Raw genomic sequence first — 17,806 nt, forward strand, 5'->3', positions numbered from 1 at the left:
CTCCCATGACACAATTTCTCTGTTATTCTGCCTTGCCATGGTAAAGTAAACTTACAGGCTACCCAGAAAACAGATGAGTGTAATCAGTCCTTTATAAATTATATCCCTTCACTCAAGGAAAGCAAATAACTTTGCCTGCTCTATAATAACTGTTTCTAATACTTCATTTATTCTTTAAATTGTTTATAAAACACTTCAAGAGAGGTCAAGACGAGAGGGCAACAATAATTGGAGATTAAGGAGACTCTCTAAGTATTTTGCGCCTGTGAGTAAACACTTTGGCAACTGTTATGATACAAGATAGATCTACTAAAAAAAAAAATCAGCTTATTTAAGATATTCTTGAACATACATGTTATTTCATCTGAGAGACAGTCCTCATCTTTTCCACAGCTATTTCAATTCCAATTTAAGCAGCTGCAGAGTTGCCTGATCTCACGTGATGGGCAAATAACAATAGAAGAAAACTAAAGGAACAACAAGCCAAGGATAACTGATCTTCTTGTGAAGTTTTCTCCAAATCTCCTGAGGAAGCAGAGGCTTTCCTCCTCAGACAGATGTGTTAAAGCCCACAGAGTCAGGAACAGGCAGAACTGAGTCCAAAGGACAGTGATGTGAATTCACACATGCAGGACTGGTAGGTTTGGGTGGCATTTCAAAAAGACATTTCAAAGAAAAGCGGCCATCGTGTCCTTTTGCAGTCGCTGTGGCATGGTTCTGCCCATTCTGGTTTTTGTTCTTCTTCTGCCCGTGCCCAGCACTAGCTGGAAAAGGGAACTGTATAAACCCTGCAACATCATCTTCTGAGTTGCCGAGTGTCACAACTGTGCAGATGCCTAATGAAGCTGACCTGCGACACATCAATTAACACCAATCAATATCATCCATGCCTTGGAAGCATATATGGATAAAATAATATTCAACCTCTAAACCCTCAATACATTGGTTTCTTTTAAAATAGTTAAAATGTAGCACATCAGAAAAAAAATGCTTCTTAGTCATGTTTCTGCATAGCCCAGAAGAGGTTGCTAAAGAAACCACTCGTGTTCCCTAACATCTCACCTGCCATTTAAAAAGAAACCCCAAAGAAGTTGCTGAAAAAGAAAAAACAATGAAATTCAGAGCAATTATACAGAAATAATAAACTTAAACATGACAAAAGTATTTGCTGAGGGATTTAAAAGTAGCTAGCACTATAGGCATATCGGCTTACTAAAATGAATTTAAATTCTTAAGTTATTCTCAAGAGTTTCAGTGGAATTCAGTAAGCAGTATTTTATTCATGACAAAGTACTCTCTTTACCCATTTTATATGATAAGATTATAAAAATGCAGGTTCAAGATTCAGATTTTATATCATCCCTCTTCCCTTTTTTTTTTTAATAATCACATTTCCTTGCTCTTCACAAAGGCACAATGTCATGTGGATCTAGAGTCAAACACAAGCTCTCTCCAAACTACTTCAGCCTAATACCAAATCAATACAGATTATTCCCACAATTTATTTTAATCCCAGTAAAATCTTTCTCCTTGAACCCACATACGCCTTGGCTCTACACGTTAGCCAAACACTGCAGCACTGTACCGTGCGCATGTCAGCCAGGGGCATACTACAACCAAATAAAGCAGCTTACTTAAGCAGAGTGAAGTGCACAATGTAACTAAGCAGCGCCAAATTATGAAAAAACTTTTGGTTTTTTTTTTTCCCCAGAGTAAAACTGAACTGAAAACTGGTTTAACTGTTGGGGTTTTTTTGTTGTTTTTTTTTTTTAAATGGGAACTGAACCACAACTGTTACCTGAACAAAAGTCTTTGTTGAACCTAATCCAGAACTGAACCAAGAACAAAATACCTGATTATTGGATCAGCAGAATTGTTTAACTGAGAATTTCCCAGAGGAAGTTCCTCATCACATAAGTTTACATTTCAAAATTTTGTATTTTTCAGCTTGAACTGATTCAGAAACACCAAAACAGATAAATAATTACTGATCTGACCAAACTGAACTGACTTGAGTCAGAGTCAAAGAAAAAAAATCAGATCTGAACCAAACTATTTACTGGTTCTTCATGATGTTTTACTTTTTTTTTTTTTTTTTTTTTTAATTTTTGGTTTTTTTCAAGCATCACAAGCCCATGTTCTTGTACTAGAGGAAAAACAATTTTTCTTTCATTTTTAATGAATTCTATTAAACTTATCAGTTTTTCCCACAAGCATTATTTTAGAGCGAAAAGGAAATGAGGCTAAGCAAACATTTCCAGGTAACTGTCACCTACATCATTACATAGTTGACTAGTTCTGCTTTTAGAAGTAAGCAATTATCAGGTCCTCTTAAAACTATTAACGTTATGCTTCTGTCTTGAAATCCTTCTGTAAAGAGCTCACCTTTTCAATACATAAGCCTCCCAGTGCTTTGAAAAATCTGGTCAAGGCAACTGAGCTATTATTCACTTACTGGTAACAACTTTCTTTTTAAAATCAACAGAACCAGACTTAGAGTCAGAGCCTGTAAGCATCAAGATGCCTCTGTAAGTATTTATAGGATCATGGCTATAATATTCTGTGTAGTAAAAGGAAGAAACATTCAAAAAGAACTTACTGCATAGTGTGGCTGCATAAGCATTTCTTTCCAGATAGGCTACAGAATAATAAGAGGCATTTCCCTTAACTCCATTGAGGATTAATGTTCTAATTTTTCCCCTCTTAGTACTCCAGAGGAAAAGCATATTTTTGAAAGTGTTAAATCTTTCAGAATTTTTTTATTCAATACCCAGCTTTTTGTATTAAATATTAAACTACCGGATTTTAACCAGTAGAAACAACTTTAAGTTTTAATGAACCCTCATGTATGTTATCAATTTGGACAATTTTAATTTATTCTGCTTCTACAGCAAATTTTACTGAACATACTCATTCTTTCATCAGACTTTCATGTACAGGCAGCCATTTTCAAGTTTCATCCACATAGTCACACACATGCATAATTTTGGAAAAAATGAAAGAACATTCCCTGATGACTCTGTGGGTTTCTTCATGGGTGTTGATGCCTGGTTATCATTGTCTATAAATGTGACGGTAAACCAGATGATATCACCACACCACCAAACCCACAAGGAACCTGCAGAACCAAAGTGACAGGAGACACTTAACTTACTTGCAAGTAGACCAAAGTTGTGCAATAACTGCAGCACACTAATGAACTCAAACCCAGAATTGCTTCATCCCATGATTTCAAAACAAAGAGCTTATTTTTCCTTTAAGTGCAGTTTAAGATTATGATACTTTTCTTAAGCATCATTATCAGACACAAGTAAAAAATTTAATAATGACCTGTTATTTATTGGTTACTTTTCTGACCCTATTTTGGCAATACATTGGATTCACCAGCACGACAAAAAACTGTTGCCAGTTCTTTAGTAACACCAGCACTTTCAGAACTAGGCAGCAAAGGTAGCATTTGCCTACTGTTGTTACATGAAATCAAGCTTTCAAGTTTGCAGCCTGAGTTATTGTTACACTAATGTTGCTCTGTTTTTCTTAAATACTGGTCTGTGGGGACCATTAAATACACTAAAAATAAAATAATTGTATATATACTACACTTTTTTTTTTTTTTGGTGCAGAACTCAAACAGGTTTAAAAAAAAATGACTATTATTCGTACTACATGCTCAGTTTACTAGTTAATGGACTCATTCACAGTAGCATCCTCACCTGAAGACAAAAACAAAACACAAGCTAGGTAGTATCCATTGCATATGATTTAAAGAAATGGACTTGAGACTATGAGAACATTAAAACTGTGTTAGAAAACAGAGTGTCTGAAACTTGAGGAGCACTGCAAACAGAGACCATGAACTAGAACACAGCAAGGACTGTGATGCTAGACCATGCTGAGCTGAAGGCAGAGACACTCTCCTAAATGTAGGAACACCAGCATTTCTATGAGGACACACCAAATATAAAGGAGACCCATGGAGCCACCTTCTAGCCCAGATGTGTGACAAACACACATAATTTTCATAGAATCATAGAATCATTTTCACTAAAGGTCAGATGATTCAAATCACTACCTGGAAATCGCAACATATCCAGACAAGTTATGGCCCAGCACACACAGCGGTATACCACTCTGCTACTCAGAAAAGGAGAAGCACATACACTCCCTGGTTTTAGACCTTACAGAGGCCAGAGGTTTGCCATGATACCTGAATAACTGCCCCAACAGTGCATGACAGCAAATCACACTACTAGCACCAGTCTATCCTGCTCCCCTATTAAAGAAGGGACAGAACACTTCTGCCATCTCCTACTTTCCCTACAACATAGCTAGAGGATATAAAAAAAATCAATGCAAGGATTTGAGAAAAAGAAGTCACATTCCTGCTGAAAAAACATGTGTTAAAATTAGCAATTACTAGCCTGATTTTTCAATGACAGATGCATACAATATTTATGCAAGCAAACCGCATGGAAAAAAGGAGTATTTGCAAACTCAAATGCCTAGTATGGTCACAGGATCGGCTTTGCTCAAGATTCAGCATAAATACTTAAAATGAAATATATCGCTGGTACCAACCCTAACCAACCAAGTGCTTAAGACCAGGGATAATTTTCAATTTACTCCATTTTTCAAGAACTGTATAAAATTTTGGAAGTTTAAGAACTGCTCCTGATCTTTGAAGGTGCACAATGTCTCCATTTATCTTGAAGAAGTGCAGTAACACTAACAACAGATCTTGTCCTTTTTTTACAATCTGCAGCAAATAGCAACTTAGTGTAAAAGTGAGAGTGCATAGCATACCATGCAACTCAAGTATCCCTAATAGATGCATACATGCCTACCCGTGATCAGAATATGGGCATGAGGTGGGGTTGAGAAGAGAAAGGTATCAGCAAAAAAGCACAAAGATTTATAACTTAAAAGCAACTGTTTCAAAAATTTTTTAAAAGAAATGCAAAGTGTTTCTGTGTGTTACTGATGTTTTTCTCATGTCATTTGGATTTGTTTTAAATCCAAAATGAGCTCTGAGTTTTCCAGATTCACACTGGCTAGACTTCAGATTGCTATAGGTTCTTATTTTAAAATTTCTGGCAAATATTCTCAATCCACCTATTGATGGATATTGATGCAATGAATAAACACCTTAAATCTCTCTTGATGTAATGTTTTTAATATAAATGAGGACAAAAAGGATGTAAACTGGAGGTTTGAGTTGCTTTGCTGGACAATTCTTTTACTACTTGTAAATCTATTCACATTTAATGTCATGAAATCAAGCTCTCGCCATCAAAAATAAAAATCCATCAGCATTCCTGCAGCATTTCTACAGCAGTGGTTCTCAAACTCACATGTCCTAGAGCAAACATTAAGAGCAAGTAGAGAAAACATAGTATTGTATGCTCTCCGTTGGCTTGGGTTTAATTTGTTTTCCCATACTGAAAAGCAACCCTGAAAGGTTTCATGAGAAACCTGCTAACTGTGACTCACAACCCTTTTTTTTAACCGCTATTATTCTATAGGGCTGAGATACAATACAGATCAAAATATGAAATGGATATTGTAACACCTAAAGAGCGTGTGGTATCAGGTTTAATTACAAGAAATACTTGTAAACTTTGAGAATACTCATGCTTTTGGACATTTGCCAAATGGTGCCTAACAATCAAGTAGAACATATCATTAAATTTTAAGTGTCTATGAAAGGCAAATCCTTGAAAAGGAAATATTTTAGCATGGTTGGCAAGGTGTACACATATCAACAGTGTGGGAAACACATATAACTGACAGTATATACTGCTATAAGCCCTTGTAACAGAGGTTAAAATCTGCTCAAAAGATACTTGCAGTTAGATGAACAAGACTGACACAAACCGGCAGTCTGTCCCACCGTTGAGATTTTCAGCTATTTCAAAGTGAAACAAGTTATGTTTATAATCATAAAGCTTTCATGCATCCCTCAAAAGTACATAATGCATGTAATGGTCTGAAATCAAACTACCTATACATGCAGTGTTTGTGTGTTTTTGCTTTGTATTTTTAAACACACCTTTCTGGGAACTGTCAGTAAAAACTTAGTGCAATCAAGGCAGCTCTGACCAAATGCACTAACCTTCTCTCTGACCTTGCATAAAGTAGCTTACCTTCCTATGACATGGCTATAAAATCCCACTGTATGATGAATCTCATCAGAGGTGACATCTGATTACATTGCATTTCTCGTTTATTTGTTTTTAATGAATCCTGAAGACTTTATTGAGGAATAATCGCTTGACATTTCCTTCTGCAGTGTTTTTTGAACCACTAACGGTGGAACTGTTTTACTGTCAATTAGAGACTCTCTTGTTCTGTTTCCCATATCTTAAATGACTGAGTGGGTTAATTTCAAATAACTTTCTCAGAACAACAAGCACTTTTAATGATGACTTTTAAGATGGGCCTGGTAAGTGTGGCAGTCACTGTATATGTACAAGCTGTGTGGATGAACCTGCCTTCAAGCTTCTGCACCTGGTAGATGATGCCCAAAATTTGAAGGTTACAGAATAAGGCCTACAGAGTCTCACGTACTTGGTAACAGCTCTGCAGTGATGCCCAGCATGCCAAAGATGAGCCATAAGCAATTTCTAATGGTTGTTACTTCATACACCCAGGGGAACACTGGCATCACTGATGTTGGGTTACATGCTAGGAAGTAGACAAAGCAGAATTACACTATTATATTGCATGAGAAATGTATGTATTCAAGAGAATTTACTCAAACAATCATAGTAAGACACAACTCTTCAGAAGTTTAGGAAATAATTAGTACAATAACAATGAATAAAATATTACACTTACAGAATATCAACAATGTAGGGCAGATTCATTTATGCAACATACCTCTTGCAATAATGATGTGACCTTTGCTCTTTGTGTGATTTTTTTCCTTTTTTGCTTCTGACTATTTCAGAAAGACAATGACATTACTTAAATTTGGGAGGAAAAAGCAGGAGGAAATCTTAGTGATTTACAAGAGAATGAAATAATCGTGTACATGCAACTGCAAGGAAAAATGGCTCAAGTGACAAAACCAAGAAATGCAGAAGCCGTTGACTGTGGCTGAGTCTCCACATCTGGAGAACTATAACCTACAGTATGCTCTCTTGTTCTAGACCCTGGGTACACCTGCGCTATGACTTTACTGTGCATCCAGAGGTGTTACTCCCCAGCTAAAGTGGTTTCCTTCAGAAAGGATCTCGTGTGCAGCAGCTTGGACTGAATCCTCAGAGAGCCCTGGTCTGGGGGAGCTTTGGACTGGGGTGCATCTTTCATGCATGGTCTCTTACCCATCAGCTACTGGGGTCTGCGATTACCACTCTGTATCTATACTGTCTCCTATACTGTACCTTAATGTTCCACCAAGGCCAATAGGATACTTGGGTTAAATGGACTTCTGGCTGAAACCACTATGGCACTTCTGTTCTTCTGACAAACTCCACATTCACTTTAAGCTAGTTTGTAAAATACAAGATATAAAACTTCCGATTCTTTCCTGTATTTCACTTTATGTTCTCAGTTATACAGACGCAAAAAAGCAGAACAGTCACATTTTCCATTGTGTTTTGCCCAGGGATATATAAACGTGACAAAGGAAAAAAAATAGGGAAATAGGCACCTAAACCACGTTATTTCTAAAAATCTTCCTACAAGTTTGTGCATTAGCAAAGCCATAAGAACACTGCAGATGAGATACATGCTCTGACCACCCTACTTCCCATTGGTGACTTCCTTATCTTCCATAACACTTGATTTCAAAGTTTTGGGCTGATATTTCATTAGAGAAAAAAAGTCTGCAAATTCTTAGTTTAAGAAACTAACACTGATATCTGATAATATAACTTGTGAAATGTTAAGAATTACATAGTAAGGTTTTCTAAATTTAGTAGTTTTGACAATATTTAAATTGTGTGGATGCTCTGCTTTATTTTTCTTTTTTTAAGATTAAAAAAAAAGTTGAAATCAATCATGGAAAATAGCAAAAACTGTAATCTACTGTCTTCTCAATACAGTATAAGCCACAAGGGAGCGCATGATTTAATGACAAAAAGATGCATCTGATAAGATAATAATTTGTTCAGGGAGAGATCTGGGATGCGAATGCAGCTGTTCCAAAAATCTAAACCCACAGGCAAGAAATTACTTAGGTTTTGTGCGAGCTATGTCCATAACTACTTAGAGAAACTGGTGATAGACCCCAGAAAAGTGCATCAGATAGAGAACTACAGAATCAGGGCTACTTTGAGATTGAAAAGAACAAAAAAATTAAGAGATGGTAAAGATTCCCACAAACTACTGTTGTGAAGACTGAATCAAAAAGATTTCAGTAGTTAGTCTGTTCAACACAAGTTCCATGGCACTGACCTGGACTACCCAGATGCCCAAAGCTAAAGGCATGCAGAAATGTACGTTCTCAGCCTTCAGTTCTTATTTCAGAAGTCTGGCACTGCTTTTAAAACACAAGCTTGGAGAGGGAAGCCCACTCGTATTTTGGTGTGAGTACACTGCTTTCGTATATCAGTATTGGCTAGTACTAGGAAACTGACACTAGAAGTTTAAGATGATTTATTAGCAACATAAAAATTAGACAAAAATCTCCTTATATTATGATGTGCTCTGATCAGTACTAATTAGTCAGTATCAGGTTCAACATCAGCAGAATTAACTGAATTCACTTATTTTGTAACATGAGATCTTTTTCAAGGGGAAAATACATGTATTTAGGTAAAATAGCAGAGAGGTATTACTTGGCAATTCTCTATTATTACAGTCAATATTACTGCAAATCCATCTGTACAAATAGACCCTAATGCCCACATTTATCCCCACTGACGTTTGACTGCATGTGTAGATAAGAAAACACCTGCATGGATCACTTAGCAGGATCAGCCTCACAGCAGGGAGAAAAAGCCAGTAAGAATGCATGTCTTCAGGACACTGCATGCTTTCTCTGTTGAAACATGCAAACTAAAAAGCATGAAATGATCTTGGCTGCTCTATAGCACACAACTGTCTGAGTAACTCCTTTTACATTGGCCATGGTACCTTGCCATCAAGTTTTCAATATGCTAGGCAGACGATCCCTGATGATACTAGCCAGCCTGCATTCATCTCATCCAGCAAGGAGTCAGCAAGACACAAGCAACACTTCCCTGACTTTTGCTATTCAGATACACTCGTGGGTTGGGAAATTTTGTATTAAATGAAAGAGACATAGCTCTGCACTGAAAATTTTACACACGTGTCTTTCACAGGCCTAAACTTACAAAAAGAGTACCAGCAAAAGCCTTTAGTATTTCCAATGGTACTAGGTTGACTAAGCTCCTCTTGCACAGAAAGTGTGTAAGGAGACTAGCAATTAGTCTCCTCAACCAAAGAAATGAGAAAGGGAAATCTGGCAGATGTTGGCTACATGTCTTTATATAGGAGACGCAGAAGAGCAGCTGTTACAGTAGGGATTGTAGGGATTTCTTGTGAAAGTCGGTAGCAGATGTCACCATCTGCTTCTGCCTTCTCTATGAAATAGAGGCAAAAGGGAGACTGAAAGCTGGTTAAAAAAAGGTAACAACAAACCCCATAAATTCAAAAGATATTCAAACATATTTACAGCAAGTAGGGCAACTCTCACACCCTTCCCCCTGTGAAATTGGTGATCCAAAGGCACAATAAAAGCAAAGAACGCTCCCCATTCTCTTTAAATCGTGATTTCTTTTCATTGCAATCTTACTACATGTACTTTGACAACATTCAGCCTGCAATCTAACACCTAGCCTTTTCCTGCCCGGCTGAAAGAGATCACAGAAATGAGCAGTTGTATCCTTTCCCTCTGGCTATACAGCAATGGTCTGATGACAACTGCTTTACCAGAGTTGGTATCAGACAAATAAAAATTCTCTACTGAATGATCTACTTAATGACGTCATGTGTGGAGGCAAAGTATTTATTACTTAGGGAAAAAAAAACAACAAAAAACAAACAAAACTTCTGTTGCATTGTGTTAGGAAACATGCTGTACATGTTTGTACATCTTGGCAGATAAAGATCAGATGAGGCAAGCAATGAAGTGGTTAACCAAATCAGAAAGTTATCTCAGCTATCCAAAGGCACATCTTGTAAACCTGAGAAAACTTCTTACACAGAACTGAGGAGAAAAAAAGTCTTGTCTGGGAAGGGCTTGTCTGGGAAGAAACAAATCACACTGTCAACAAGTAGTTTGCTCTCTCACTCAGAAAAGAAGGTATTAGTGAGATCCAGAGCCCAACAAAAGAACAGGAGTCTTTCCAATGGTGTAAAAAAGGCTTGGACTGAGCCCCAGCTTTCCTGAAAACTAGACTTGCTAATTGCCTCACTCTTCCACCATCAAAACTGTCACCTCACGGAACAGAAATACCTTTCCAATATTGCTACAGGGCAGACATTTCCACACTGGTAATACTGGGAGCCATGTTCAACCACCACCAGCAACTTGGTGGCCACCACCTCCTCCATCTGATATCCCATAATGTTGTCTTGAAAAATTAAAAATAAATAAATAAATGCAGCATTCTGGGAAAGTTTTTTAGGTTTTCTTTTGTTTATTCGTTTTTGGAAACAGAACCACCTTGCAGCTTGCTACCACTGTAGAGAGCATTTTGCTTTTCTTTTAGTGTCATATTTAGAAAATAAATAAACTTCAGAAATGGAAGATCTCATTCTCCTGTGGCATTGCCATAAATCAGGAAACACTCGAGATATACCTGGATAAAATTGATGAAAGTAACTGAAGAAATCAGCTTTAGCAAGGTATACTGCTAATACAGGTCTTTTCCCCAAAGCAAGCAAATTATGCTTATCTTACATTACCAGATCATTACTGGAAGCACTATGCCAGACCCTCAGCTGGCATAAATCAACATGACCCTATTCACTTCAGTGCAGCTGTGTTGATTTATGTGAGCTGAAAAGCATGTACTGATCAAAAAGTGACTTCCATCTTATAAAAGCGACTAAGAAATGAAAGGTAGTACGTATAATATAAAGAAAAATTAGAAAGGAAAATAGTACAGAAAGGCTCAATGTAGCTGTATATTTTATTAAGATTAGTCTAACATAGCCACTCATTTTACTCCATATGAGATTTTAGATAATATTCTCTGTTGTTACATACACATGTATCTCTTGAGTATAGACCCAAGTATTTGTGCAATTTAATAATGCTGCACTATTCCCATACTAAGATGTAAGGCTCAGACAGGGGTTCAACCAACCCGGAATTTATCACTGGTGTTTTTTGTAAAGTCACTGTGGCTGTCAGCATATGAAACATCAGACTTAACAGCAAGCCCACACAGCAAACTTGTGCTCAGATTTGCAGTATGGTGTCATATCTTAAGAACTACGCCTGTTATGGTCTTCCTCTTATAGAGCAAGATAAAAGTAGAAAATCAAACGAGCTTCTCAAAGCCTGCACTTCTCTTGAGCCTTGGTAACTCTGAGAAATAGGAAACCTCTCATATTAGACTTAAGCACTCTTTATCCTTACGAACTCTGTGTAGACTTTCCTATTATTGTACAGGCTACATGAGATTAACTGCTGGTGCTCCTTTCCAAGTTAAAACAGGGAAGGTTAAGGAGAAGAATTGGTATTCTGAAATAAGAGGTATATATTCCTAAATTCCTTTCTCAGGGAAGCAGCTCTTGAGATTAGACAGTTCTCATTTTCACTAGGCTCATGTATTGCTGCCCCAGCAGTGTAATATCTGAATGCTGTATGAAGAGAGATCATGAAGCAAACTCTTTACAGTTGTCTGTTCAATTCAGCCTCAGTGACCAGCTGCTAACAGCCACTTGGCAGACAACCGCAATTCATCATCCTTCACTCTGAGTATTGATACTTCAAATACAAATACTTCTGTGTTTGACCACAGTCCACAACACAGGCTGCCAGGTACAAAAATGCATTCTTACTATTCATCCTTACCATTGCCTTAGTGTAACATACCTCATGAGTCCCTGCCTACAAGAAATACTAGGATTTGTCTCTTCACAGTCTTTCCCTATAAATACATTCACTGTAGGAAGCTTATAGAAATTTTCAGAACTATGATTAATACTTCAGATACAGGCAAAAAATATGCACTGTCTGCCAGGACAGGTCACCTTGCATCTCAGCAAATGGCACTACCACAACCTTCTGCTCTCCACTGATCACCGGGCATGTTTTATGTGGCAAGATGCACTTAGTATCACCCTCAATGGGATGCTGTATTTGATCAATTCAGTGTAACACTAAACCAACTGGAACAATGGTAGGTAATATTGGAATAAAATATGTATTGGTTTATTTAGGTATTCCCAATCTCTGAAATCAGTAGAATAAAAAAAAAACCCAAAGACCAAACCATAAGGCATTTTAAAACTTCCGTGTATACTACTGTCTCTGCATAGGAATTAGAAATCCCAGTTAAATCCTCTTTTCCTCCCAAAGCACCCTTGCAGTCTTCAAAAACACAGGAAAGTGATGAATGCCTACTAAGAAAACCTCAAAACGAATTTTCTTCCATTTTCTTCTCTGTATAAATTTTCAGACTTTCTCCCATGAAAACACTAAGCAAATGGCCCTGGGCTGTGGTTGCAGTTGTTTTCATGCCATGTACTCCCACTAAGCAAACGGAGCCAACCAAAACCATTTCTAAGATAAGATTCCTGTTTGTGGCATAAGGGGCTTAAAACTGCACCCAGCATATATACACAACCAAAACTACAGCCTGAGACTTCAAAGCACAGACTTGGGTTCTCCACAGGGACATTAAATGTGTTGAAAAGAGACTTCGGATTGGAAGCTCCATTGCAGCACTGTCAAAGCAGGAACACGTCAAAGGGATCAAAATAGCAACAAGCACTGAAGTTTTCCTCCTTCAAAATGGTACAAGTCGATAGAGAAGCAGCATGAATGGTAAATGTGTCCCTGTAATTTCCATCTCATCTTTTAGTTCCTTAGTGTTACTAGAAATCATGCCAAGCTAATATTTGTCATTGCATATTCCCTCATTCTTTATGTTGGTGGGAATGTTTTTAGTTCATAATGATAACTTGTAGCAATTTGGACATCAGTTTACAATGCACCAAGAATATATTGCAGTGAACTGTTTAAAAGAAAGCAAAGTATTAGGGCTTCTAAATGAAACAGTCCAGTGAATTCAATTCTCTTTTAATTTTGAACTTGTACTGTCATCTGCTTCAGTGAAGTGATGCACCAACTTCTACCACCAAGTATTTGATACACCACTTATTGTAAATGCTGCTTACCCAGTGTACTACGAGGTTCCACAGTTGTGACTCCCAAAGACTGAAATCAATATTTAAATCCTATTGACACCAACTCATTTTTTCTCTTCTTTTTTTTTTTTTAAGCAGACTTGCAATTATGGTCTATTTTATATTTGTAAGTATGATTAAAATTATTATATTTTGTGCCAGGCTATAATTTATGTAATTGCATTCCTGTAAAACTTGAATTTATTTTTCATTTAGAAACAAACCACAATAAAAGGCTTCTGCACTGAGAATCCAGTTTTCTGTGTTAATTTAAAGTTTAATTTTAGAGTGATTTCTACAGTCACTGTACTTTAAAGGCAGAGGAAAACTGTCATTGTATAAGAGACTTTTAATCAACCGTGGACTTTTACTCAAACTAAATACCAGTATTTATTGTTCATAAAGTACTACAAGAGGAAAAGGGATGATTAAGTAGAATTTAAGCTGCATTGCCATTAAGGATTAAACAGAAAGGCATTTTAAAGCCATGTGTTAAAAGCCATCTTACCAGAAGGTATGGACCATAATCTACAAATTTTTCAAAATATACCAGGCTGTAATCATTAGTCTTATGAATTTAGAGGGTCTATTATTTCTGTCTCTTAACTTGACATTTACACTCAAATAAAAATCTTGAGTACAAGTCACACCTGAAATTGCATCTGTTATGCAGTTGCCCACCTGAATGTTTACAAAACCAGCCTTTTAATGTGTCATTTTAACATTTTGGCCTTAACTTATTATCAAGAGGGAAATAAAACTCAGGGATGTTACGACTTTAATGCAGTCTCTCGAGAGCCCTGATACACAAAATCAGATACACAAGCCTCCCTTCAGCGTCAGAGGGCTACAAAATGGAATATGACGCTTGAAAGGGAAAGCTGCTGTTCTGCAGGCTCTGAGACTGCCAGGAGGGCTGCATTAAGCGCCGTGAGCAGGCTGCGAGTCATGACGCCCTCCCTACAGAATTTTGGCAAGTTTAAATGAAACCTGTGGATGCATTGTTTCATTTTTCCGGTCAGATGTACGCAAAGTTGGGAACAATTTCACATAGATTTTCTAACCTCTCCTGGGGCTTTCGTGATTGAAGAGGATGCCATTCACAGCAAAGAGATTGTAGGCCTCTCTGAAGTTCACCACAATCCAGTAGGCATACAGTTTTGCTGCCCCTACAAAAATAATTTTAAAGCATTACGTATATCCGCTCTGCTTGTACACAGCTCAGACAGACACACATATGCACATCTCTCTCATGCGCAGGGTAAAGTCCATGTTTCAACAGTGGAGTGCATTAGAATTTGATTCATTCCCTGTATGTGTCACATTTCATATGGAAAAAATATCCAGCCCAATAAACAGCAGCTGAACTGGAAAATACTCCTTTTCTGTGCACTCTCTGAACTGGCCAGGAAGCATTAGGGTACCTTCTCACTTGTTTTCTTACGCACACTCAAGCGTAGCACTTTTTCTTTTACAATATAATTAACACAGCCAGACCGTGTGAAATACACCACTGTGGTGACCTCTGCTATTAGGAAAAAAAAAAAAAAAAAAGGACTTTGGAGGAGTAAAAGCGAAAATCTGGTGCCTTAACACTCAAATTGATTTGAAACTTTATCACCAAAGTCCTCCATGCACATTGCTTTAATAAGTGTTTCAAATTTCATGTGAGTTCATGATGGCAGAAGTGAGCTCTTGGGAGTTTTTCATTTAGGCAACAAAGAATATGAAACCTTATCACTTCAGCGGTATCTCACAACCCTTTGTGAAGGAAGAGCCACCCTTCCCCCTGCCTCCACAAGAGCTCTCTACCTCTGAGCTGAATGAACACGGTCTTATGAAGTGAGATGCTAATTTCCAACCCCCGGGCAATGGCAGCAAATACTTTCTATATAGTAATTCATAAAGGTATGCCTCTCGACATGTCTAGTCACTTTAGCTCTATCGTCATTCTAATCTCACACCCAAATGACTTCAGCCCTGAGACATGAGCGGGGAGAACAGACAGACAGACACTACATACACACCATCAGCGATCCTCACCATAAGGAGATCTTGGGTAAAAAGGGGTGGTCTCCTTTTGCGGGATTTCTTGCACTTTTCCAAAAAGTTCACTGGTGGAGGCTTGGTAGAACTTCACAGAGTTGATAAGGCCACAGGTCTTAATAGCATCTAAGAGCCGTAAAGTGCCAACCCCATCAACGTCAGCAGTATATTCTGCTAGGTCGAAAGAAATCTTGGGGAGAGAAAGAAAGAAAAAAACCACCGATTTTACTAGGGGAACCAGAACATGCTGTGATCGTGTACAAACAAAGGAATACATCACTTGTCATAGACCATCTAGACACTTTTGTACAGAGTAGATGCTCAGTTTACAAAAGTACCCTCAAAGGATTTCTAAGAATAAACAAGTAGTTCCATAAATAGCAGAACCAAAAGACTGGTGTTCCCTGATCTCTCTCTCAGGATTATTTTCCCATGTGAAGTAAGGGGTAAGCCTCCCCACAGTGGGAGCATTATCAGGCTCTCTCTCATCTCCACAGCTGCCAATTTTCACAATATTCACTTGGGCTTAATATCTTTGACACACTTGAATTTGGTTAAATTGTCCAAAATACATTTAAAAAAAAAATACTAGGTTAGACAGACAACATGACAACATGAACATGCATTAAAAAAACCCACAAACTTTAAACTAGGTCCAAAGTTTTGCAATTTTAACACACATCAAAATGGAGAGAAGACTAGAAATATCTGCTATCAAATGGCACTCCCAACTCCACCTGACAAAGGTGTACCAGAGCTGTGGCTTTTGCACAGAGGTTAGGGGGATTATGAAGTGGGAGAGCAAAGGGTGGAGGCATCCAAAAGAAACCTGACATCTTCTCCAGCTGACATATCGTTCAAAGTATGATAATAAACTCATGCACACCGCTGGGCCAAGACTCTTCTTTCTCTTCCTGCTCCAGTAGTCCTCAGTTATCTTTATGATGAGCTTGGCTGTGGCATAGGCCACAAGAAAATGCTTGAGTCTAAACTTTCAGAGTGTTTCAAAAACTTATTAATTTTATTCCTTGCAGTTACAGAATAAAACTAAAACCAGGAAAAAGTAAGCTGAAGGTAAGAGATGTGTTGTGACCACCCCAGTCTGGAGGCAGGAGAAAAAACGCTCTGAAGGGAGCTCACCCTGTTTGTTTGGTGCCTACAGGCTAGTTGTTTGGATGTGCTGGCGATGCTCCTGGACTCTGAAGAATTTTCTCCCACTGGTGCCCATCCCAGAGGCACGTTCCTCCTTCCTTCTACATCCTCTCTCCAACCCAGAGATTTTGCTTCTGTATGCCAGTTTTTTAAAAAATGTTCCCTGTTTGTACTGCCAATGTTATAAAAAAGGAAAGGGGAACGGACTTTTAGAGCAATCTCCTCCATCGCCTTGACCCGAGGAAGAATTACTCTATCTGTGTCCCCTCTGGCTGAAGACTGACTTTCAGGAATGAGCTCTAGAGTGATGGCAGTGTTACGGTCTCTTTATACAATCTAGGCTAGAGGTTAGTGAGACACTGCCAAAGGCAGATAGTACAAATCTATGATCCCCCATTCATCAGTCTTCAGTGATAGGGTAACTACTAATGGAGTAGAGGGGAAATGACCATAGCTGGACAAGCTGAGCTACCACAGTGAAATCAGTGGGAAACCTGTCACTTACCAAGTATTTTTTCAGTCTCTCTGCAGATTCAGACAGATAGCCCTGTATTCATTTCTCCTTTTAAACCACTTTCCCTGTTCAGTAATCACTAGAGGTTTAAGGCTTATTTACGCAGCAGATGAAATAAAAATAATTAGATTAATTTGAATTTGCACTTATGGTTAATTTAATACTGGTATGAAATAATCTAAATTGTGTTACATTGTGCTCCAAAATAAAAATGTTCTCACACAGTTTTGATCTGAAATAACTAATGGTATGAACAAAAACAAACTTTACTACTTTTTTTTTTTTTTATCCAAGAGAAAAAAAAAGAAACCTGATACTTTGGCTTGTTAACCTGGTATGACCCAGCTGAAATTGAGCACTGATCTACTGAGAAGTGCTGAGCATTTTTGTTTTAATCCATTTGGCACAAAGATGACAGCCACTTAAGGTCTCTCAGCTTTGCTGTCAGAGTAACTCTTGGGAAAACATTTTAATGAATAGGTGATACAATCAATAATGCACTAATGAACATAAATTAGTATATTTACCACATGGCTAGCACCATCACATATTCACTGTAAGATCCCAGCTCTCTAACTAAAGGCAAAACACTAATTGCAGCAGAACCAGGAATTTACCTACTTTAAGGTGCTGTTTCCAGTAAATAACCTGCTAAAAAATCACCCCAAAATGCAAATCTTTGCTTACATATTCTACTACAAAGTAAACTGCACATGTAACTGAGGTGGTCTTAATTCGGAGATCCCAGATTATAAAACCTCT

The 17,806-nt window shown here is 37.8% G+C and overlaps 1 protein-coding gene across 1 annotated transcript in view; it reads right to left on the reverse strand.

The window, feature by feature from the left end:
- GMDS (GDP-mannose 4,6-dehydratase) overlaps positions 1-17,806 on the reverse strand; it is a 426,651-nt gene that overhangs the window by 243,875 nt on the left and 164,970 nt on the right. Inside the window, exons 5-6 of the mRNA XM_010573292.1 lie at positions 15,376-15,568; positions 14,397-14,501 (exon numbers count right to left, since the gene is read on the reverse strand). Coding sequence (XP_010571594.1) covers positions 14,397-14,501; positions 15,376-15,568 — 298 coding nt within the window. The remainder of the gene's footprint in view (positions 1-14,396; positions 14,502-15,375; positions 15,569-17,806) is intronic.

The sequence above is a fragment of the Haliaeetus leucocephalus genome, unplaced genomic scaffold, assembly GCF_000737465.1.
Source record: "Haliaeetus leucocephalus isolate CR32 unplaced genomic scaffold, Haliaeetus_leucocephalus-4.0 Scaffold373, whole genome shotgun sequence".
NCBI classification, from domain to species: domain Eukaryota; kingdom Metazoa; phylum Chordata; class Aves; order Accipitriformes; family Accipitridae; genus Haliaeetus; species Haliaeetus leucocephalus.